Genomic DNA, 25,294 nt, shown 5'->3' with positions numbered 1-25,294 from the left:
GAAAATAGAATGAATAAAATACTAAGATTAATTAAGAGAGAAATCGTACCAAGACGGCGGAATTACAAAAGAGTTGAGGAACAAGAAAGAAAATAAAAGTCTAGAGAGAGAAAGTTGAGTAGAGAGAAGGAAGAGAATAAAAACTAGAGTAAGTAATAATAAAAAAGTGTTAAATCTTGCCTAATAAAATTACATTAATACTAAGCAAGAATTATCCGCTAAAACAAAATAATCGGAAATCAAGATCCCTAAAATCTACACGCGCCCGGTCGGGCAAGGGGCCGCCCGACCGGGCCCACCTTTTTCTTCCTCTGAGGTTTTCTCGCGCCCGTCCGGGCGCGAGCTCCGGGCGCACTAATGCTTGGCCCCGCCCGGCCGGGCGCGCCTCCGGGCGGAGAACCTGGGCCGGGCCGCTAATGCTTGGGCCACCAAAACCTCGATTGGGCCTCTTTTCCTTGGCCCAATCCGAGTTTCCTCCTTGGATCTTCATACTCGAGCCCTTAATCACCGATTTGATCCCTCCAATCGGTCTTGGGCTATCGAACTGGGTCGCGGTCTTCCAATACTTGTAGATGCTCCTCGAAAAACCCGGGAAAATGCTCCAAGTACGCAAATTCCTACAAAACTCAAGCGAAACTACCAAAGCACTGGAAAACACAAATTAGTAATAAAAGTGGCTCGTAGGAGCCAAAAACACTACTAATTACGACCAAGGGACGGGGATAAATATATATATAAAATGAACACATCAGACAGTGACTGATTACACGGGGGGTGTGGATGTACTAGGTGAGCTGGAGAAGGAGGGTTTGGTTGGTTCTGGGGCTGAGAGGGAGGAAGCAGATGTGAATGCTGCTCAGGATGTAGGTGTTGTGGATGAAGCAGATCGGAGAGGTCCTCAGGAGTTAGGTGCCAGTGGGGATGAGCTGGAGGAAGAGGATGATGAAGCCAGTAGTGGCTTTGTGCTTGGTTTGGTTGGTACCAGGGGCACGACGGTGTACGTTGATAAGGGAGTAAGTGATGATTCCTCTGATGGGGAACAGGAGAAAGGTGAAGAAGGGGCCGGTACCGCTGACAAGCGTGCGGTTAAACCGACTGAGGCCGCGTGCTCCCAGAAAGCGTCTGACACAAGAAGGCATACTACGTTTGAGAGTCGTATGCTACAGTATGTCCGTTCGTGGAAGGACCTTAATGATCCTTTGTGGTAGACTTCTTATTTCATTTCATGATTTGGTTTTTTCCATGACTCTGTTGTTAATGCTAATTATGGGTTTTAATGCTCATTGGTGCAGTCTTGGTCTGGTGTTAATATCCTGTGGTGACATGACAGCAACTCAGAGGGATGCTTTTACAGTTGTGCACCCAAGAGAAAGGGTTGGAGATCAGTACGTAAGGATGGCTAGCAAGCTTTACACAAAGCTCTGGGCTACCACGGAGTTTTTGGACCGGAGCAAGTGCATTATGTTCGATCCGAGCTTTGCTGTGAGAATTATATTTTCACCCTGTTTAATGTTGTCTGAGTATGCAATGGTGCTTTATGAGTATGACAAGGTACATTGATTTCGCAGAGCCGGCTGTTGTTGAAAGAGGACAATGAAGCGCATGTATGCGAGAAGTATGGCCAGTTGTTTCTTAGTTACAGAATGCGTCTTGTGAAAACAGTAAGTGTGGCCTTGGAGTACTGATGATTTAATGGACTGTCTTTATTTCCTGCGCAGCTGATGGTAATCTTTATGAACTTAATGCAGATCTTTGTCCCAGTGCTAATTGTTCCTCGGGAGTCGCCAGATGATGCACATTGGTTTTGCATTGCACTGGATCTGAAGGCCAGAAGGCTGTGGATGATTGACTCAGTTTACCCCGATCCTTTCCAAAAGCATGCACAAGTACTTAGGACTGTGGTATGTGAATTGAATTAGTCAGTACCTTAGAGGCTTTCTTTTTAAATGTTGTTTGTTGTTAACCTATGTTAATCATTCACTTGGTGTCCAGCTCAAAGGGATTGATGTGCTCTTTACTATGAGTGATAAGTCTTGGAAGGATGGGGAGATACATGGCTGGGAAAAGTGTATCGTTGAGCCAAAAGGCCCTAGTGACACGTGAGTATATTTGTACAAATGTCTATCCTGTTTGAGCCTTGCCATTTATCAACTTTGACTTATCGTGTCCCTGTTATTTGTCTTTAGGTTATACTGTGGGGTGTTCATGCTTGCTGCAATCAAGTTTTGTGCAAGAAGATTCACAACAAAGTTTGGTGTGGTAAGTGTTGCCTTATCTCTGAAGGAGTTTGTTTCTCTTAGTTTGGCAGACAACCATTTTTACATGCTGACCTAACTACTCCGCCTCGATGCAAATGTAGGGCAAGATACACATGGCTAGGGCCAACTTATTTCTAGATGATGCACAGTGCGATGCAAATGATTTGAAGGACAAGCTCGAGGAAATAGTGCCAGCCGGGAGGAAGACTCGACAACATCAATAGCTTTGACCAAAACATTAGTTGGGTGGTTTCTATAAGTTGTGAGAAAACAGTAGTTCTATTACTTTTGCTAGTATTTGTGATTTGAAATAGTGGTTTCCATGTATATAGTTGGCCTTTTTGCAATGTCTATAGTAAGTGTACATATTGAAACAGACAGGATGCCTACACTAACGACGCTGCTTAGGTGCATATTAAAACGCAGTGGTACAATTTAACAACTAATTTTTTTAACGAAAACTAATGGTACATTTAAACAATCACTGGTGTTTTTTTTGGGCATTCCAGAAACAAGCTACTAGTGGTACATTATAACTGCCAAACGTAATAAGTAGGCATGAGTGGCACAATGTAAGTGCTAATTTACCACCTATCTTGCAGTGGTACAATGTATTCTTAATTAATGTACCATCTATAGATTTATTGTTCAAGTTTAGAAGATATTATACCACTGTTGACGATTTGACCACTCCCCTACACTCCACTCTAACCAAAGTGTGAACAGCGAACAGCGTAGACTAGACTTTTTTGTAGGTTAGAGTAGATGCGTGTGAACATGTCATTTCAGAAATCAGTGAAACGTTTTCCAAAAAAAAAAAATTAAATAACATGAGTCATACAAAAGGTCAAAGTACTGAAAAAGATAATGTACCGTTCAATGCATGGGAATCCCATTAAGCTATGCAATGTATTGTTCTGCACTATTATTCTTAGTAGTACAAATAAGGCAAGTAACATATACTATTGAGCTTCTAGTGGTACATTTGTGTACGTAGTTGTTCATTTATTCGGAATTGCGGGATACCAATGACTTTGGAAATCATGGTCAAACCTAGGTGTGTGTGAACAGTGTATTCCAAAAAATTATGATGCACCTTTAGAACTTCCACTGGGAAACACAACAGCATTCAGTGGTACAATATTTGACCCAATTAATGCAGACGAGACTTTGACCCACCCTTACCTTACTATAAATACACATCAAGTAGGGAGTGAACATTCACAAACTCAGAACGTATCAACAAAGAGAAACCAAAGAAAAAAAAACAAGTATCCTTTCATCCCTTCCTTTCCAAAAAAAAAAACAAAAAAATCAAAACATGTCGACCTCAAGTGACTTTTCGGTGTATAGCGATTCCGAGCTCGAGGAGTGCTTGGAGAAACCATACATTGCGCTTGTCCACGGCACCACGAAGCTGCGTCAAACCTTGGCGGGGTTCAGGTGCCCTTTCTGTTTGGGGAAGAAGATCAGGTACTACACGTACGTTTCTCTTCTCCAACATGCACACGGCATTGCTTACGGCTCCGATAAGCGGCCGGTGAAGGTGAGGGCAACACACTTGGCCCTGGAGAAGTTTCTCCAGGTCAACGAGAGCACCTTCAACCCCCCTCCCCCCTCCGGGTAGTGCATGGGTTGCTGTTGTTGGATGTCTTCCTTGCTGCAGTAGTTGTTGGAGCCTTGTTTATTTTCAGCTTTATTGTTTTTTTTTTGTTTTTTTTTCGTGTAATGTAATGATCTCCTACTTGAAATAATAAAATTTGCTATTTTGAAAGTATTGTTATTGCAGTTCCTATTATTTTTACACATTCAATCTTCTACACTTCTCCACCATGCTATATTTACCTAAACTGCACATATGGAGAAGAAATATGGTGAAAGCTCTCTGTAATAAGTACCCTAGGCCCACACAAAGATGTACCACTTAATCTTAATCAGTACCATAACAAAGTAGTGGTACCCTAATTTGTTAGTAATTTCTTGTACTGGTATAATATAGAATCAAGTGGTATCGTAGACGTTTTTCCCTCTTAATGGTACCCTCAAAACATATTGGTGTACCATATCGTTTAGAATGGTACAATACTGACCTTTAAATGTACCACTGGATAAGTGGTTATGGTAAGGGTCATTAAGATTAGGGTGAATACAACATGTTTAGGGTATTGCTTAGAGACCTTATTGCCCCTAAACATGTTTATAGGAGTAGGGTAGAACATCGAAGCACTAAAATTGGATTCCGATAAGCGAGAACCATAGGGTGCGTAGTAGCGGAATAACTACCTACACAAGGGTTGATGGAAGTGTATGTTGTGTTACAAAGTGACTCAATACAAGGATGATATAGTGATTCCGATTCGTAGTTGTTTCGATTTAAGGTATACGTAACTCCATCCTCTACCAAACCACCAAGGACTCTTAACGCCATAATATATACTGCATAAACCTCCAAACCATGGAATACTCAAGGTTTTTTTTTACCACTTCACAAATTTAAGTACACTAACTCACTCACTCAAAGGGCCTGCAATTTCTACCATTTTACTGCACAGTGGTACATAACATCAGGTAATTTACACCACTAACAGCATAGTGGTAGAATATAGAATCAAGTGGTTGATGGAAGTGTATGTTGTGTTACAAAGTGACTCAATACAAGGATGATATACGACAAACATTGCGGATTAGTAATGAATCAATGCGCGCTTTACGTCCATGATGTACGACAAACGGATGAACGATATATGAGTGACTTACGCTTGTCCTTGGGGGAAGTTATTTGATTGGGTTAGTCATGGTCCTTTTTTTTATTATTTTGTAAATATTTTTCTTTTTTCCCATACTGTAACAGGGTATCTTAAAATGATGTACAAAAACAACATGTAACACATAGTAATAGGGACACTTAATATGTGATTATTTTGGAAAATCAACCGTCCATTTGATGAACCACGTGAACAATGTATGTAGCCTATTTTTTAAAAAAGATTGTAGTGGTACTTAACTTACGAAATAATGTGCCATCTTGAAATTGGGTACATTAATGGTACATATTTAATTGCCTCACATCAAATGGCGCGAAGACAGACATAGGGAAAACTGACAAAAGGAAGTTGAAGAGTTTATGACATCATCCAATAACTTCCTCATCCCACTCTATTTATGTAACTTCCAATTTCCCATTTCAACAATCTATTTCCCATTAGTTTTCTCTGTGTTCTTTGTCTGTCTCCCTCCTCTTCTTCAAAGGTCTTTCAAATTTCTTCTCTTCGTCTGTCAATTTTTTTTTTGTTTAAGTGTCAAAACACTTTCTTTTCTTCTTAACAATGGTGAAGAGTAACAAAGGCAAAGAACCAATGGTAGAGTCTGATCCCCCAAAATACACAGAGTTGCAATTCCTCCAACTTAAGGAGAAGTTGCTAACAGACCAATTAAATGATCATCAGTTCATATGTAGTGCATTGCAGGCTCAGTTGAACGATGTTACCACGGCCATTGCTAGCATTGAGAAGGCGAAGGCAGAGATCCCCGTCGCACAGACCGGAAGCGTCAACAAAAGCCCTCTCAGGTTGGGGGGAACAAAAAGACCCACCCAGGTTGCTAAGACAGCAGCGACAAAGAGGGTGTCTCAGCGTGGTGGTACAGCAGGCCGTGGAAGAGGTGCTGGACGAGGGGCTACGGTTTCCGGACAGGAACCCACAGAGGCTGGTGGTGCAACTGGCAGAGGAGTGCAGCCACCGGTGGAGGACGTGCCACCAAACAGGCCGAGGCCAAGACAATGGCAAGTTCGCCAGAGGAGCCCCGACAGCCCCAAAGACGTCCTACCCTATGCTCCTTATCATGTGCGTGATCGTTGGTCGCCAGAGGTATCTGCCCAAGGATCTGGTGATTACGGTCACTCAACTTCCACCATAGAAAAATTCGACTGATAATCCTTAATCATCTAGTGTATATGCCTTTTGATTTATGTTGTGTTTGTTGGTAACAAGTTTGAACATTCTATTAGTTTCAGTATGGTACTGTTGAACAAGTTGTTTATGTTTTAACTTCTGATGTAATCTACTCAAATTAAGTGATATTTTGATTGTTGTCAATTAATCCCATTACTCATTTTTGTTTTCTTTATTATTGGGTTTTAAATTAAATTGATACCATTCATATGGAGTAGTACAATATTGATATACATAAAGTACCACTACATACCATTCAAACTAGTATACGTGGTACTACTTATCAAAACCATTTGTGCCATTTGAGGATGAGTGGTACAATATTGATATACATAAAGTACCACTACATACCATTCAAACTAGTATACTTGGTTTTACGTATCAAAAACAATTGTGCCATTTGAGGATGAGTGGTACAATATTGATATACATAAAGTACCACTACATACCCCCCTTTTCTAGCAATCGCTTCAAACAACATATTAAGAAAGAGTAAATTGCAAATCCCCATTCCTTATATCAGCAAAAATAGATATATCTAAATAATAGAATTCTGGGGTTCAATTACCCTGAAAAAATACGTAATCCAGTCATTATTTGAGACACAACTACAAGAGGGGATGGGAACTTGGGGTAGCCATACTGTTGTAAGGAGGACTTACTCCAAGCAGACTAGCAAAAACCCCACCAGAGTTACCACTCCTACTAGTGAAGTACCCTAATGACCCATCAACATCCCTCATTTGAATTCCTCCGGCCGATCTAATGTATTCATTTCGTGACAAAGACACAGGTGTTTGGGCAGCTGCAACAGCTGCCGCCTTCTTTGCTCTTGCCCTTGCTGCATTTTTTTCTCTGATTGCAGCCTTTTCTTTTCCCTTTTTCTCTGTGCAAGAGGGATACCTTACAGTCGTGGTTCGATGTGACTTCTTTTTCGGCAAGGGTGGGTCTTTAATCACACTGGGGGCTGAACCTTCACAACTGCCTACATAAGCACTACCAGGTGTGCTAGTGTTTGGTAATACTGAACCTTGTACCCCTGGTCTGTGTGAGCCATCACCTCTACTATTTTGTCCAACTGATGAGGGTGTGCGGTCAGTAGTAGCTGCTGTTTCAGTTTCAGCAGCATTAGCACTCTCCCTTGCTGCTTTTGCTGCTTCTTCACGCTTTTTGGCTACCATTGCTAAAACCTCATCAACTCTGACATCCATCAATTGCAAAAGCTCTGCCACAGCCTCAACACCTTCCTTACAAGTGGAAGCCTTGGAGCAAATGGGTTCATAAGTACCCATAAGTTTTTGATACTGTCTCACTTCATCTGTCTTCAATGGATCGTGGTATGCCACTTTAACTCGTGTGTGCTTCCGTTGCACGTCCTTCCGCCAACGACGCAAAACGTACTTCTCAGGAACAATGGTCACTCCACTTAGGTCATACACTAGGATCATGTGCCTACAAATTATCCCACGACACTCGAAGTGTTTACAATCACATACAGCTTCATATGTGATCCTGTCAAAACACACCCTATAGCATCTCCGTGCTTTCGTCACTTCCTCTTTCCTTGCATACTTAGGCTTGATCCAAATACGATCCTCAATAACAAACTCAACCATAGTAGTCCCTATTTCGATTTGATCTAAGCAGCGCAAATACAAAATCTTAGTGCACTCCCGTTGCACTTATTTGAATTTGGCGTCCGTATAACACTTTTGGAACAATAACTCCGCTGGGAAATCAGTGATTACTGGCTTGACATAACGCAGTGTGTTTGAGTCGGCTATTCTTTCAGCTTCCGCTCTAATCGACATAGCATCACAGTACCGAACAACAAACTCAGACAAGGTCGTGTGACTGTCAACATATCCTTTAAAAAAATGGTTGAAACTCTCGGATCGTTGCGTTGTTTTCATTCCTGCCCAAAAGAAATGCTTCAAGTACGCAGGGATCCACATGTGCCTCTCCTCATACAGCCCTGTTGTCACAGACAATGGTGTATCCCAGTATCAATCACATACAATCTAAAGTGGTGAATTTGACTGTGACTATGTGTGTGAGTGAGACTATGATAACGTATTATCACACAAGCTGAAACAATAACATGTAGCATACAATTTGCACCACATACCTTCAAGCCACTCATTGTCTTCCAACTCGTAGTACAAAATTGCTTCCTCCCAACGATCAACAAACTCATCAACTTCCAAACTCCCATAGATTATATTTTCCAACTCTTCCTTTATTGCATCATAATCCTCAACCTTCCCTAAGTACTTCCCAAACTTGTGAAGAATGTGCCATATGCACCACCTGTGGCACGTATCAGGCATTGTCGCGCATAAGGCTTTTCGAATAGCAGGATCCTGATCGGTAAGGATAGCCAAAGGAGCTTTACCCCCCATGCAGTGCAACCATGTTCTGAAAACCCACGCATACGTCTCCGCAGTCTCCCGAGAGATTAAGGCACACCCAAACAATATACTTTGCCCATGGTGGTTGACCCCAAGGAATACCGCAAAAGGAAGATGAAATTTATTAGTCAAGTAGGTGCTATCAAAACACACTACATCGCAAAACTCCTCATATGCTGCCTTGCTACGCGCATCTACCCATACAACATCCTGCAACGCACCATCCTTCCCAAATCTACAAAGATGAAAAAAATTTTGATTGTCTGAACTCATTTTGTTAAAGTACTCAATCATCCCATTAGCATCGCCCTCCGTAAGCTGAAGTTTCTTCTTCTCCGCCACTGCATTCTCCAAGTCCTTCTGAGTAAAACCCATCTCCTCCACTCCATTGCGTTCACGTGCAAAAGAACTATACATCTGGGATGTTTTAACCCTAGACTTGTTCGCATTTTGAACCTGCTTCACCAAGTGATTGTTCTTCTCCAGCAACTCATGCTTCCGAAACATTGATACATCCTTCGCTTTTCTAGGTGTAACAATATGACCATCATGCTCCAAATTCTGCTTTCTAATTACCCAGTTCCCATCCTCATTCACACTAGCATATATCTCAACTGGACAACCACATTTTTTGGATTTCCGCTTCACAGCTGTTTCCTCGTCATGTGCCAAACCTTCCTTTAACATATCTACTTTACGCTTCCTTGAAGGTTTCCCATAGCACTCACATGTCCACTTTGCATTCTTTTTCTGCTTACAACACCTTCCTTCTCCCAATTCCTTCTTCACCTTCCCCCACCCAGCTGCTGCCCTAACAATACCAAACCCCCTCTGTCTACCATATCTCCAAAAATAGGTATCTACCTCTTCCCAACTTCCAAATACCATGCCCACCGCAGGGGGTGGTATTTCCTCCTCCTCCTCCCCAAAAACAGTCTGAACCATCCCTGTCCTTTTGGGAGTTGTAAACCCTGATCCACTTGCACCTACATCCCCTACACCCTCTTCTGCTTCTTCAAACTCGTCGTGGTCTAATCCCTGAGCATCTCCCTCGCTCTCAACCTCATCTACATACTCAAATACTCCTTCACCTTCTTCATCACTACTGCTCAATTCCCGCTCAACTCCTATACCAACAACACCTTCTTCTTCATAATCTTCAAAGTCAAGTCCAACACATACACCCTACATATCAATAAACCAAACTATACATAAATACACATTGACAAATCCACCACACTGATCACATATTATTGCACATACCACCATTAACAAACAAAATCACAAAATCAATTCTACAGTCTTTGATATTAAGCATATGAATCAGATTGAAACTAAAACATACCAGATCATGAACCAATTCTACTGTGTTTGATATTTCAAGCCCCTATAAATACACAGAAGCAGCTCCCATATCCAATATTTTAATCAAAACCAATAACTTTCAAATTACCATAATTAATTATACAAATTCATCATATTAACAGCAATTTGTTACATTAATACAGCTACATTCAACACACAATGACCCCAATTATACACCCATTACTCTTTAACAACAGATCCACCAACAACATGAACATACGACAAACCCTAACGACAAATTCGTTCATTCAATTGATAAATAACAGCGTATAACAAAAATAGTCAACAGCAATTACAAATACTCACATTTTCAGTATCAAACCGTAGCTCCCTCGCGCAGCCCTGACCACCTTCTTCATGCATGGCTTCAGCTAAATCGACCCCCAATATATCCACTAAACGATTTCGCATCTTCTCAATTGGAGTATAAAATTAATTGTTTGTGAAATCAACTTTAAGTTTATCAATGTCCGAATTCAATACTGGTTTCGCCTTCCTCAATTGACTCCACCCCCTTTCTGAGTTTTTCGAAAAGAAACAGAAAAAAAAAATTTACCAAAATGAGGAAATGAATACTTGCCTTTTGTTTTCCCGCTCATTATTTCGTTTCCCGTTATAAGATTAGCCAGCTATTTGCTCCGTTATACATGTAAGCATACATGTTGGCATTATTGGGCCCACTTCCTTACACCAACTTCACAACAATCACAGAACTGTCATCCTATATGTTTAGAAACATATAGGAGCTATGCGACAAGGGTTAATCTAAAAAGATCATATCATATCATATGAAATTAATGAAAACATCTTTAAATTAATTAAAACCAAATTTAAACAAGAATGAATTTAGACCGTTGATATTGTTTAGATCTCACGGTTGATGCTACACCTCATATGTTTTCATTTTTTTGCCTCGTTGGAGCTTTTCACTTTAACGCTGCACCTCTCTTTCTCTCTCCTCCATTGAAGCGCACTCTGAGTTCTCCATTGAAGCGCACTTAGAGCTCTCTTTCTCTCTATTGAGGTATGAAGTTTTCCTCTTTTTTTTGGTATTCAAAATCAGCGAATATCAATTGCACAATCTAGGGTTTTATTTCACGCTATCGTTAATTTTAATTTTCAGTATACTCAATTTAGGGTTCATCTAATGTGGATTATTGAACTATAGGTTGTAATCACTTATGTAATGAGCGAATTTGTTGCTATAATTTTGATGTATGCAATTTACGTTTTTGTTATTAAAAGAGAAGAATTTTATGTGATTTATCGACCTTGTTTGATAATTGAGTGAAATTTGGTTGCTAATGTGTTGCATATTTAAAGCCTAATCGAAACTACGAGCCGAGCCAATAATTTTTGAGCCTGTTGGAGCCCGAGCCAAGACTGAGTTTTGAGCTCGAGTCGATCCTATATCTTATTCGGGCTCGGTTCGATGGTTAAACTCAGTAAAACCCTTACGAAACCCTCTTAATATTGTTCTTGCCCCTATTTCCCTAACTCAGCAGGCATATAGATGTGCTTTGCGTTCGGCACGTTCACTATGCTGGAATGATTTATAACTTTATAAGGTATTTTTTTTTGGGGAAAAAAAAAATGAAATTGTGGTTTGTAATTTGTTATCTTATCTATTACTGAGTATGAGAATATTACTTTATGTAGTTATTGATTTTTTGGGCTTCATAAGTAGATTTGATGTTTTCACCATTGTGCTTGTTAGGGTCATATTTTGTACACTAGACAAATCTTGTTTGGCCGGAAATTGTTAAATATGACTACTTGGTATGAACATGTATGGTATCTATTAATACTTGATTAAGTGAAATCAAGATGGATGTGTTTATAATGATGGTCACAAGAATGGAATGCTTAGGCTTAGATTTTTGACATGATGCCCCAAATATAATTATGCTTGGGTGATGAAATAAAAAGGATTGCCGAGTTTTGTTAATTGTTAAGGGACTATGCATTGTTAGCTTTTGAGGTTATATGAAGATATTGATGAGCCTTGGACTTGGTTTACAGTTGTATGTAATTGCCCCAAATTTATAAGGTTCCCTTTTGGGGTATAAATCTCTTACCCAAGTGTGTAATAAATGAAGAGATGCGTGGTATTGCGTTACATCTTTACGGTGCATAAATAAGCTTAGATTATCGAAGACAAGCTAACTTTATTACTATTTGTTTTTGTGAGAATTTGATGATTTGACAATTTAGTTAGGAAACTGATCAACTAGTAGCAATGGGAAACTGCTAAATGGAAGGACTTGTGAAGTTAACACATCTGTTATCTGTTGGTTATTTATTAAATTATAATCTGGACTGCTCCCTTTCCTTGGTGTAGATTTTTGGTAGTGTTTCCAGACTATAGTTTGGTGATTGGGATTGGGTGAACTTACGGCTATTTTAATGGTTAAGAGGATTAACTGTGTTATTGATTTGTTCATTAAATGTTGTTTTTGGTGTTTTGCTGGTCATTAAAGTTATATATAGTGATGTTCGTACTTATTTTATTTTACTTCCTTCTATTCAGAAAGAGTATTCACTAAAGATTTAGTTTGAGATTTAATATTGTTGGTTGGTGATTGAATTCAGTTGGAGCCAACATAATATTTGTTATGATGTTTTAAAAAACAATTATTTCTATTGGGGTGGAGTAAATGTATCAGATTCCCCCGATTTTGTATGTTGTGGTGTAAAACAGTCTTTACTGTTTTTGGTTACAGGTGGGTATTTAGAAGATTGTGTGAGTGCTGTGATCATTGTTTGGCTATTTAAGAGTGATTAGCAGGTTTTTACTTCTCGCTCTAGTCTTGCTTTTGTTTTAAAAACCATGGCAATTGTGCTCTATAATCAGGTTGAGCTTCGTTACACCTTTTTACCTCCCTTGACTTTTGATATTTTTTTGTTAGATAATTGGGAGTGTTACACTCTCCTCCACTCCCCTCTCTATTCAAATTTGCCGAAAATGAAGTTGACTGTCAAGACACTGAAAGGAAGTCATTTTGAGATTCGAGTTCAGCCCAATGACACTGTTAGTATCTATCATTCTCCTTTATTTTATTAATGTACTTTTTTTGGTATATGGATGGACGTTATGCAACTGAGTTTTTAAAACAATGTTTTCATGCATTGATTCCATATAGTGTATACATCATATGTCAGCAAACTAAATAAATATGGTTTAGATTTTTGTAGTTGATTCAATGGGGAAATTATTTTTGTGTTGATTGAGGTTTATAATAACAGGTTAGTAATATAGAGTTGTCATTTTATGATAAGTTATGAGTTTTAAATGCTTGCAATAATATATCTTAAGGATTTTAGATATTGGTGAATTAGGCCTTGTTTTTTTTCTACTTATTTGACTTGTCTAAGAGATAGAGTTCAGATAAGTTAAGTCGAAATAAGTTTTTGTCAAACAGTTTCAAACAAAATTATTACTCTCTTCATCGTGAATTTATTGTCTTAATAGGCTTGGCCATGATATTAAGAGTATAGTAGGAAAGTATAGGCTTTTTAGGTAGATAGTGGATATATAAGAATAAGAATTTGATTGAGGGAAAAATAAAAGTTTGTGGAGGGTTCCCACTTTACATTAGATAGGAAGAGAGAGAATGAGAGTAAGATAGAGGTAGGGCCCACATTACAGGGAGATCCCGTTTTGTACACCTGGGTTATTTACTCATTAAATTTCGCTCATTTCATAAATGAGCAAATTTTTTTTGCTCATTTATTAAATGAGCTAAAATTAATGAGCAAATTATAACAAATTCTACATTACAGGGGGTAGATGAGTTGGGTAAGGTAAAAATCTGTTGAAGGTAACAAGACAATTATTTGGAGATTGACCAAAATAATACTTCCTCCGTTTCTATTTAGTTGACGCGTTTGATTTAGGCACATATATTAAGGAGAGGAGAGAGAGTGCTAGAGAACGAAAAAGCAAGTGGGGTAGCTTGTAAATGCAAGGTAAAAAAATTTACCCAAAAAGGAAACGTGTCAACTAAAAAGAAACTTCCTAAAAAGGAATATGTGTCAACTAAAAAGAAATGGAGGTAGTATATTATTATAGAGGAGAATTATTGAAGGACAGGAGGGAGTCTTTTTCGTTACACTTCCACATGAAGACAATTTCGAACAACATATGTATTATTCAAACAAAGTTGAGACTAACTGAATTGATTCCTATAATGCATTAGTTTTACCTTTGTTGCTCTTCAATAGGCCATACTTGACTTTTTTTGTAATCAAAGATTTTGTACTTCTTCCATTCATGAATAAGAGTAACACTTTCTTTATTAAGGTTAGACTTCATAAAGTTTGATTGCTATTTTTCATTAAATGTGTGAAAAGATTATTTTGGTTGGGATCTTGTTTGATAATGTTTTCATTCTTATTATTGTAAATTTACTTTTATGAGATATATATATATATATATATATATATATATATATATATATATATATATATATATATATATATATATATATATATATAAATGCCGACTTTCAGAGACTGAAACGAAAGTGATGCATTCCTTTTAGGTCGTAGGAAGTAAATGAAACTTCTTGATTGTGTATGTTTATCATTGGATATTTTAAAAAAATGTATTTTGCGCATGTTTGTTCAATAAAAAATGTAGCTCATGAAGTATTCTTTGAAATGTATCTCATCTGTTTGCATTTGCATTGGTCCGAAGATTATGGCGGTGAAGAAAAATATTGAAGATGTGCAAGGGAAAGATAATTATCCCTGTGGGCAGCAGTTACTAATTCATAATGGGAAAGTCTTGAAAGATGAAACAACCTTGGCAGAAAATAAGGTTTCTGAAGATGGCTTCCTTGTGGTCATGCTCAGCAAGGTAATTCTCACTTTACTAAATTATATTCATCTTCTGTGCTGTTTTTTATTTATTTAGTTTCCTTGGATTTAATTACAATGACATGATCACTCTTCAGCACACTGTTGTAAATTTTGAGGTCAGAAATATGCAGCTTTAGCACTAACCTGTGAAGGCTAGCTAGAGAATTTACATTGTTCAAGAGGTTGTAAGTACAGAGTAGCAAGGAGTAGTAGATGTCTGATATTTCTTTTTCCCTCTTGCTCCCCTTTTTACTATTTTCTCTAACATTGAGACATTGTGGAAACCTTGAAGCAATGTAGCAAAGAGTATACATTAAAAATTTAGATGATGCCACAAGCTCAAAGTGCTTGCAAATGTTTGCCTTCTTAAGATAGTTCTCATTAATTATTCTTAAATTTAGTCGGATCAATATCAGACATTTGTCTGAATCTGAATATCCACATCATTAAAAATGTAACCTGAACTCTCGATGATTCAGGTTTTGGTCCCTCTGCAATGAAGTTTATTATTTTTATTTATTTTTATTCTTTTTTCCTTTTCTTTTTTCTTTTGGGGTGGGTGGGGCTGGGGGGAAGGGGTAAAAAAACATTTATATTGATAAAAATGGGGTCATACTCCTTGACCACACTAGGCATCTCATCCGACTACACTAGCATCCTTTTACACAAGAGTACACTAGCGTTATGTCATACTCTTGATAACATTAAAACAAGAAATTGCTGTCCATCTGTCATTAATCAGATTCTAAATTCTCCAATACACCTCATGCTTGATGGGTGGTTGAAATCACCACATAAGGTGTCATTACAGCTCTGTTCCTAAAAGCATAATTGCTGACAAACCCGATATGATAACCAAATGAGCCAGACTACCCAACATTGTTCCTATCTTCATTTTGGATTGATGAATTCTGTTCCATCTTTTCCTGCTTGAGAAAAAAACTGTCATTATGATTGAATCTGATCTGCAACCACTTGCATATTTATGCATTGCAAACTTTAATGTAGGGGCATCTAAACGGAAGGTGTGCTGTGCTCTCCTTCTCATCATTGCATAACACACAGCTCACTTTCACAGATTCCAAGCTTCTGAAATTTCTCCCTTGTTCTCAGTTTATCCTGAGCTGCTACCCAAGCTATATAATAGTGCTTGAGAACATCATATCTGCTCCAGGCTTATTTTATCTACATAATAAGAAATGAATCGTAAATGGAGCACACCTCAAAAATATTCTGCTGTGTTTTGATTTAGCCAAACTTTTCCTTCTTTTTATGTTTTGTGCATGTTTGAATAAGGGTATTAATTTTCAGTATCTTTATGCCCAGTTCTCGTAATAAAGCTATAAGACGTGTTTGGAGATTGTGTTTCCACATTGGTTCTTTTTGTTGATGGTTTGGAGTGGAAGTTATGGACCTTATGGTATTTAGGGCGTTATTGTAAGGAGCTTGCAAAATAAGGACTTTATGGTAACGTCCTGAATATGGTCTTGTTTGTTCAAAAATCAAAACTGTGTGATGTCTTTAGGGCTTGAAGCCATAGTATTGTTGGATATGTTTCAAAGTGTGTTCGACATGCCAAAAATTGCAATACAAGTCTTTTGCAAAATAAATTATATTTTATGGTAGTTCGGAGAGTGCCTTGTTACTGGATGCTTATGCACTGTGTTTCCGTTTTCTTTAATGTTAGATTCTTCTCCGTCTTTTGATAATATTACTTTTCACTTCTGCTGTGTTTTTTTTCATTTATTTTATTACTATCTTGCAGAGCAAAACATTAAGTGTGGGAGGAACTTCAAGTGCCCAGGTAGTGTTGGTCTCCCACTTAAAAACTACTCTGTGGTTTCTTAGTCATTATTAACTCTTATGTCTGTCTTGCTACAGTCCGTACAGCCTACACCTAATCCTAATCCTGCTCCTAGTCCTAGTCCTGCACCTAGTACTACGGCTGCAGCTGCCCCACCTGAAGTACAGATGTAAGATTCAATAGCATTATGATTTGTGCTATATTAGATAAATTTCTCATAGTTGTTTCATCTATTTGTTAATTGCTGCAGGGACTCAAAGGGTGCAACTGATTCTAATGCTCAAAATTCCAAGTATGTGAAATTTAATTCACTTTTACAATTTGTGGTTGAAATAAGATTGTTGCTTTATATTTTTTTTGGTGGCCACAAGGGCACAAGTGTATAGCCTATGAATGGCTTGTGAAGATAGGTTAATAGTGTAGATCCACAAGGATTAGTTGTAATTAATAGCTATCTACTAGATGTGATTTACTAGTTATTCAATTTCTTTTCAAAGCTCAATGTAAAATTAAAACATGTGAACCAATGTGTGTGTATATTGCTTGTCAAGCAAGTATTGTAAAACATAGCTGCTGAACGATTGCGAGATTGATAGAAGAGAAGTCTTTTTTATTATACTATCATCTGAAGGGTTCAAGATTCACTATAGCATCAAGTAGGAAATTTGCTGGTTTTATGCAACTTTGGCTTAATTTTTTGAATTCAGTTACTTTTAGTGATTGAAGAGGCATAGTAACATTTAGCATGAGGAAATTCCTGCTTACTTTTTTCAGATTGGGGATTAGTGATTTTATTTTAACCAAGAGCCTGTTGAAGTATTTGTTTGACAAGTCTACGGAATTTAAGAAGTGAACAAAGCTGAATTAAAGTCTAATAATATCTTGAAATCGTTTTTGCATTGTATAAGGCCTATAAGCTCATGCTTTATTAACCTCTACTTTTTTTTTTTTTAAAAAAAAGGAAGTCTTTTTCTGTGACCTTTTGGGTTACTATGCTAAACAATGAAGAATAAAAACAAAAGACAGAGAGGGGTGTCGCCAATGTACATTTTATAAATGGAGAATAAGAGGGGAAAATTAGCAATCATGCTTTGGTGGCTCATGTATAGTTCAATTAACAAGATCTAGACATGGGAAGTCTGCAAGTGTCTTCTAAGTGTTGCACCTAGGCCTGGAACCTCCAAAATAGGAAGTTCAAGCCAATTTCTCTCCCTTTAGTAATCTATGGCTTCTTCATCCTTGTTCACCATGCATAAGCATATCTTTAGCTTTACAATTTAAGCCATTTTCTTTAATCATAAATGCACTTTATTTCAGAAAGATTTTGTTCTTATTCTTGAGTCGGTGTGTGCTTATGAACCAACACCTTGTTCTCTGTAGCCACTCTCTCATTTGGTATGGCCTTACTGTTAGTGTAACTGTTCCTTCAGGAAATCTAATGGATTTGATTAGATCAATTTAAATCAAGTGAAGTTTACAATTTGTAAATTGTAAACCTGGGTTGGATAAGATCAAGTCATATATACCATAGCAAATTCAAATTCAGTCTCCCCTGCCTCAGTGCCTCGTGACTACTTTCATTATCAAATCCTCTATATGCACTTGCAGATCTAGAGATAATGGCCTATACAGGACCATTCAGATTTTCTCTAATGTGTGTCTCCCTTTGAGAAATACCTTCCTCATTAAAGCTCTTTTTTAACCGTCGCTCAAAGATGATATGAGGTGCATAGGCTTTGAAGTCAATAGTTTCATTGCAACATTTAACCTATACTATCTTAACTCTTTGATTTTGGAACCTTCACCAGATTCTTGGTGAGACCAGCCACCATAATGCCAACTTCATTCTGGTTCCTCTGTTGGCCTTAATCTCACATCTTGTATATTACATGTACATTAGTTCTAACCTTCTCTTTTAACCATTTTCTTTTCTTTTAACCAGAGCTGATTGCCTTTACAAGCCCAATCAGACTAATGAATATCTTCCTTTTAGAAATGCCATTCGCATTGAAGCTCTTTTTCAACTTCTGCTCAAAGATGACATGAGGTGTATAGGATTTGAATTTAGCAGTTTCCATTCTGCATTTAACCTGTACTATCTTCATTCTTTCGTTGATCTTGAAACCTTCACCTCATTGTTGGTAAGGTTATCCACAATAATGCCAACATCTTTCTGGCTCTTTCGTTGGCTTATATTGCGAATCTTGTACCCCACAGTTACAATAGATTTAGTCAATTCTTCTAACCATTTGCTTCGTCGAGACGTAAGATTATTACTTCTACCTCTTTTTTTTTATTGTCTCACTATTGTATCTCCTAGAAGCCATGCTTATTTGACATAAAACCATGGCGACAATGTGTCATGCAGATGATGATCTAGCAACCTTAGCATTGTTTTTACTACACCCATGTCTATGAAGTGAGTGTGTCGCAATGTTGCTGATTAGGAAGTACCCCTGTGAAAAAAATTATCTTTAGTCATGGGGATGTTGCATGATAACATAACATTTTTACATGGGCTGTCAACTACCTATCACAACCCCACTTTATCAGAGGAACTGGTAATGAATTATGAAAATCACTTCATCCCAAGCAAATGTAAAGATAATTTTTGTAGCGTTTCTGTCCAATAACATAAATGCAAGAGGTGATCAATGGATTCATCTTACTTCGACACATTTTATCAGTTGCCGGGGAAAAAGCTTGAGCTTTTTTCCTGCTGGAATTTTTATGTTTCATGCTTCCAAGGAAAAAAAGTTGTAGGCAGTCTTCAATATCCAAAGACCAGTAGAAGAGAAATCAAGGTCACACAGTGTTCTTAGATTAAGTAGCAGAAATTCTCAACTAATAAGGATCCTCTTTTTTTGTTCTGACAATTGTCTTCTTCATGATTAACCTCAGTTCTATACAGTGACTCTTTCAACATGTAAATTGAAAAATTCTTCTAGGTATTGTGGAGCATAAAGAAAGTTTATAATGGTTTATGATGGGAATAGCTCTGGTAAGGGGCCTAGTCGCCTAGGTAATGGTGAAGATAGTAGTGTTCAAATTTGCATTCTTAATAATATAGTCCAGGCCTAGAAGGGGTTGGGGGGAGATTACTGCTGGCAAGCCAAACTTTCTTGGGTACTAGTTATGCTTTAATTCATTGGAAAAATAGGGTTCATGGGAATTTCTGAATTGTTAATGTCCCTTTCGTGCATTCTTAAGTACAGTTAGTCAGCATGCTTTTAGGTGTTGCACTGTTGCATTTGACCAGTTTATAACTTTCTGTTGTGTGGGGTTCCACAGGCACCTTCTTTTTTATTCTGGTTTTGTGCGTGAGTAATATAGCTTTCTGGTTTTGATGTTGTTTTTCCAGAATCGAGATTGTGTTATTGGTTAACCCCTTCTAGTGTGTGTACAAATCTAAAATGACCTTACTTCTAGTATTCCCATTTTCTTAGCATGTCATATCAGTTTAACATTCGAAACAATATCAAAGTAGCTGTGCTAGGTTGTCCATAGATTCTTCCTATTCCTGTTGTGAGAATCCTTATAAATCCTCTCTACGAATTATTTTGTTTTGGTCTGTGAATTAGTGCTCCATCTTTCAAGAAGCTCAATCTAAAGCATATTTTTTGAGGTATCCTGGTCTCAAATGCTTCCTAATGAATTGAAATGATGGTTTAGTGTGCTGAGTTATTGATTTTATCATGTGAAACACAAAGTGGCTATGGATGTTAGGAAATAATTTCAGATATAACTGTTTCACCCACTTTTTGACCTTAGGAAGAATGGCATCCCTGGAACATCTAATGGCAATAAAAAGAAGTATAAAATCAGTTCAACTTGGCTAAAACATCATTGCTTTCTCTAGTTTATACTTCCTCCGTTCTTTTTTAATCGTAATGTTGGGTAATTTACGCTTGCCAATGCACATTTATAACATTATTATCTTCAATCATATTTTATTCAAATTTTTTAAAAAGTTGATATTTTGAAAGTGCTTCGAGATAAATCCAACAAGATTCCGCATGACTGATTTTTCCAACATATAAATCATATAATTTGATCAAAAAAGTGTGTGTGAATAGTGTAAAATTTCAAATGTTGCGATTAAAAAGAATGCAGGTAGTATGTTTCTAGCTGGGGTGTGTATTTGAAACAAGTGAATTGCTTGTTTTGCTGTGACTCTTTCAGGTAGTAGTCTGGGTATTTATTGTGTGTATTTTCTTTCAGTCTAAAACTCTTGATTTCCTTTTGTAGTGCACCCACTGCTACCTATGATCAGGCTGCTTCTAATTTAATTGCCGGTAGTAATCTGGAGCAGACCATACAGCAAATTATGGATATTGGTGGCGGCGGTTGGGATAGAGATACTGTTATCCGTGCTCTTAGGGCCGCTTACAACAATCCTGAACGGGCTATAGATTATTTGTATTCTGTGAGTTCAAAATTTTCAAATGGTCTAGTGTTTTACTCCCTCTGTTTTCCTAAGTTCTACTCACTTTTGTTTTTATCCATTTTTCCAGTTCTACTCACTTTTACTTTATTCCTTTTATGGCAACCTTTTGTTCTTTTTTTCTTAACTACAAACCCACTTTGTGGGTCCCAACTATATTAAATAAATCCCTTACTCTCTATCTCTCTCCTAATTAAAGCAAAAGTGGTCCATTTTTCCTTGGTTTCTATTGCTACAGTAACTGAGTAGACAGGAAAACGGAGGGAGTATATGTTAGGATTTATCTAGCATTAATATGTTCCACTGTTCTGTACATAGGAAATTCCACACACCGCAGAAATTGTTGAGCCAGTGCCACAGCTTCCAGCAAATCTGGTGAACACTGCGACAGAAAGCGGGACGGATCCTGTTTCTGGGGCACCAAATGCTTCTCCTCTAAATATGTTTCCACAGGTAGAATTTATTCTTAATTTGTACGTGTTTGCAAGACTTTGTATCCTTTTCTAATCTTACGAGGGAAATGACTAGGAGTCACTCTCTGATGCGGCTGCTGGTGGCTTAGGATCACTTGATTTTCTCAGAAACAATCAGCAGGTGTGATTCTTTTTTTCTTTCCTTTCACTTTATACTTATTCATTTCATCTAAAATGACATGCTTGCATTGTTAGTTTGCATTTCTGAGATATATAGTGCAAAAACCTTGTACGTAAAGTGGGTATGAGGAGTCAGATCTCAGATGTGCTCATTATATGATCTTCGAAAAGCAGGCTTTACTCTGGTAGCCATGGTAGATGGATACTCCTGTTGGGGAGAGATCTATGAGTCCACAAGTGCTATTGGTCCATAGCTCAAGTTGTATCGGCCCATAGATGTTTTATCACTTAATTTTTAATTTAAAACTTGTGACCATGTAATCTGTTGCAAATTTATAGTTGACAAACTGCCAAGAGGGTTAAAAGAGCAGATATAACTGTTGTTTGGAGAAGATGTGGAAAGGGACTGAGAGGAGTAGATTTGCAAAAGGAGTAATCGAGGAGATTGACATAATGACGTGAGACTCAATGGTAGAAAGCAATGGGACAGAATATCAGATTGTATTAGTGAAGAGACACTGTAATTAGAGTGATGTACTTGTACTTAACTCATGCCAGTTTGGGATGGGCATATCATATTTATGCTTCAGATGCATGTAAAAGTTAAGAATCAAACATGTGACAGACGTATGTGATCAATCTCTGGATGTCTGCAATTGAAGTCGATTTAGTTTCTTCATTTAAAGGCTAATCAAGCTATCCTTTATAGTAAATCTTTAAGGAACAACTATAACACCTGGAACAGCCTTGAAATTGTAAAGAGTAGGGCTTCCTATTATTTACAGAATCAGTCATGATCTGGCTTAATCATCTGTAATCAGAAATATATTAGAATCAAATTTCTGTTTGATAAGAAGTATATATATAGCATTGCTTGGGTGCAGGCTTTTTTCTTGTAGTTTGTACTGACAGGATTTAAATAATTTCCGTACTATCTTTCATGCTTATGCTTTTGACTTTTGGTTTTACAGTTCCAGGCATTGCGCAACATGGTGCAAACGAATCCTCAGATTTTACAGGTTTTGATTTCGGTTTCATTTGGATATTTGGATAATTATTAATCTTTATGAACCTTGTATTAAGCAGGAGTAATGTTTTGGAATGCAGCCAATGCTTCAGGAGCTTGGAAAACAAAACCCAGAGCTTTTAAGATTGATTCAGGATCACCATGCTGAGTTTCTTCAACTCTTAAATGAACCTCTTGATGGCTCTGAAGGGTGAGTAGGAGTTTGTTTTCGCTGATTATCAGGCAATGTTGATACTGTTATGTTTCGGATTTATCTTTCAAAGTACTGATTTTTTTTTGCCTGCTGTGCATTTACTTACAACCGAGTACTGACTGACTTTTGATGCATATCCCTTATTATTCCTTATCATAATGTGCCAAATTATATTCTTTAATATTATGCCCTTTTGTTCTATTTGTGATGTTGGAATTGTTCAAATGGGCACGCTTGAAGTATTTTCTTTGTTGTCTACCATTTGTTTTTTTTAGAAGATTTAGGTTTTTTTGTTCACTTTAATATAAAAATTTAGTTTCAGGAAAATGAATTTTAGATTAGGGTTTACCCAAATTCAAGTCACAATCAAAATAAGTTCAGATAGGTTTAAAGAGTGGTTTTTCAGTTGAAAAGAATATGCCTGATGGTTTTCTTATAAATGAATCTATTTGTTTTGGACTTCTGGTGTGATTGGTGTGGAAACACCTGTGCGGAGGATATCTATGATGATCACTTACTCACAATCTGAACAGTCTTTAAAGTTCTGGCTGCTCATTTAATGGATTGGATTGGCTGTACAAATTTTCCTCTGCAAATTATATGTGGGGGCTTAGTTAAATTTTTTTATTTACCAAACTTTTGCTTTGAGTCATTGTATTGACTGAATAGAAACCAACTGTTGTTTACTTTACTTTTTTTTTAATTAATCCAAATTATAGTGCTTTTATAAAAAACTTTTGGTTGATTTCACTCTGTAGGGATATATTTGACCAGCCTGAGCAGGATCTACCCCACGCAATTAGTGTCACGCAAGAGGAGCAGGAGGCTATTGAACGGGTATGGATATGCTTGCTTTTATATTCTGACTTTATGCAACAGATGCTGATTAATATTGTTCCTTCTGGCCAGCTGGAGGCAATGGGTTTTGATAGAGCACTAGTCATTGAAGCATTTTTAGCTTGTGACCGAAGTGAAGAACTAGCAATTAACTACTTGTTGGAGCATGCTGATGACAATGAAGATTAGACAGGAGGTATATTTGGTTACTGATCTTTGAATTGCTGATTGTAGGGAAGTGTACTTCGTTAGTTGTCACCATCTGATATAGTAAAGCTTTTGAGAACAAAACTGGTTTGAGTATCATTGGTGGATATCCACTCTGTTTTGGCAATTTTTTTTCCTTCCCCATTTTTTAACCTAGTCTTTTTTCCTTCCGGTTCTTCATCTCCATTTATAATGTTTTCCCTGGCTTACAAATTAAAGGTTATTGTTTGCATTTGGGATTACATGTACAATTTTAACATATTGTTGAAATGCGTTGGTTGCTTATAATAGTGCAGCCTACTAAATTATTTGAGAAACCCTGTTCAGCCTCTCCTCTATTGGTAATCTCGCCTCTTTATTCTGCTAAAGTAAATACTTGTAGTACGTATCATTCATTCACAGCCAAAACCTGGACCCTGTTCAATTTTGTTACATATATGCCATATTTATTCTTCTGAGACATCAAAAGTTGTGTGACAAAAGTAGCAGGATGAACCTAACTTTAGGTCATTCATATACTAGGCCTATGTTAAAAACAGAAACTACCTTTTCTAGTTTAAACGTGCTTTTTTTTTAATTTTTTTTTTAATTTTTTTTTTTATTGAGGATAGCATGATATTATGTCAAACATTCTGTGTGCGTTATTGTTGATGATGCTCAACAATTATTGATGTTCGAAACGTGGTGTACTTCAGTACTTGTGTTTACACTGTGCTTATACATTGGCATGTAGACCATGTAACAGCTTGGGGAATGAGGAGTTTGCAGGGGTGATAGCTGTATTGGGATGCATGGAGTGAAATGAAATAATAACTATAACTATTCATCAAGGTTGAGGGGTAATAAAACCCTTTCTGAATTGTAAGCGAGCTAAAATAGGTGGAAAGAATCGATAGGGGGAGCTTAGGAGGTGAGGCAAGGGAGTTAGGAAAAGGAAGGAGAAAATGGCATTCCTTTCAAAGGAAGGCATTTTCCATTATGATAAAACTACTTTTCCTTTAGGAAAAATTGTATTTCGTCCCTTACAAACCAAGCAAATAAAAATGGGAATCAGAAAATTCTTTTGAAAAAATACTCTGTAAACTAGAAAACGGAATAATGTAACGGAGTATTAACCAAAACAAACGGATTCTTGAGATCTTTTTATAAAACAATTACTCCCTTTGTCCTCAAAAGAATGATCCTTATGGACATATTTCTCGGGGATTAAGAAAGTGAAAGAGATAGTCAAAATACATTGAAAAGTAAAATTCACATGGGGTTTGCATAAACTTAGAGAGAAAGTCATAAAAAACCACGGAAAAGCAAAATTTATGTGGAGAAGTTAATTTTGTACAAAGAT

General features: G+C 37.4%; 2 protein-coding genes across 2 annotated transcripts; one reads left to right on the top strand and one right to left on the bottom strand.

The window, feature by feature from the left end:
- Positions 1-7,890: 7,890 nt before the first annotated feature.
- LOC145607242 (protein FAR-RED IMPAIRED RESPONSE 1-like) lies at positions 7,891-10,395 on the bottom strand. Its single transcript, XM_081662963.1, has 4 exons — positions 10,291-10,395; positions 9,965-10,006; positions 8,337-9,804; positions 7,891-8,183 (listed from the first exon to the last, which is right to left on the bottom strand). Exons 1-4 carry the CDS (start codon positions 10,393-10,395, stop codon positions 7,891-7,893), a joined length of 1,908 nt encoding a protein of 635 aa, XP_081519089.1.
- A 488-nt stretch (positions 10,396-10,883) lies between these two features.
- On the top strand, positions 10,884-24,269 carry LOC145606839 (putative ubiquitin receptor RAD23a). The gene is made up of 14 exons (XM_081662682.1): positions 10,884-11,008; positions 12,708-12,772; positions 12,894-13,015; positions 14,684-14,845; positions 16,613-16,651; positions 16,729-16,820; positions 16,902-16,943; positions 20,900-21,077; positions 21,414-21,548; positions 21,624-21,689; positions 22,660-22,707; positions 22,796-22,905; positions 23,667-23,745; positions 23,818-24,269. The coding sequence occupies exons 3-14, from the start codon at positions 12,950-12,952 to the stop codon at positions 23,932-23,934; spliced, it is 1,134 nt and encodes a 377-aa protein (XP_081518808.1). The 5' UTR covers positions 10,884-11,008; positions 12,708-12,772; positions 12,894-12,949; the 3' UTR covers positions 23,935-24,269.
- Positions 24,270-25,294: the final 1,025 nt, after the last annotated feature.

This window comes from Chenopodium album, chromosome 23 (genome assembly GCF_948465745.1).
Source record: "Chenopodium album chromosome 23, dcCheAlbu1.1, whole genome shotgun sequence".
Lineage (NCBI taxonomy): Eukaryota > Viridiplantae > Streptophyta > Magnoliopsida > Caryophyllales > Amaranthaceae > Chenopodium > Chenopodium album.
The sequence above is the reverse complement of the archived record's forward strand: the minus strand, read 5'-3'. Positions and strand labels throughout refer to the sequence as shown.

Bases quoted from the DNA above. Each gene is read 5' to 3' on its own strand.
- LOC145606839 (XM_081662682.1), top strand. From the start codon at position 12,950: ATGAAGTTGACTGTCAAGACACTGAAAGGAAGTCATTTTGAGATTCGA. The intron at 16,821-16,901 runs GTAAGATTCAAT...TAATTGCTGCAG, and splicing joins GCCCCACCTGAAGTACAGAT to GGACTCAAAGGGTGCAACTG. The intron at 22,708-22,795 runs GTTTTGATTTCG...TTTGGAATGCAG, and splicing joins CGAATCCTCAGATTTTACAG to CCAATGCTTCAGGAGCTTGG.
- LOC145607242 (XM_081662963.1), bottom strand. From the start codon at position 10,395: ATGCGAAATCGTTTAGTGGATATATTGGGGGTCGATTTAGCTGAAGCC. The intron at 10,007-10,290 runs GTGAGTATTTGT...GTGTATTTATAG, and splicing joins TACGGTTTGATACTGAAAAT to GGGCTTGAAATATCAAACAC. The intron at 8,184-8,336 runs GTATGTGGTGCA...CTGTGACAACAG, and splicing joins AGACAATGAGTGGCTTGAAG to GGCTGTATGAGGAGAGGCAC.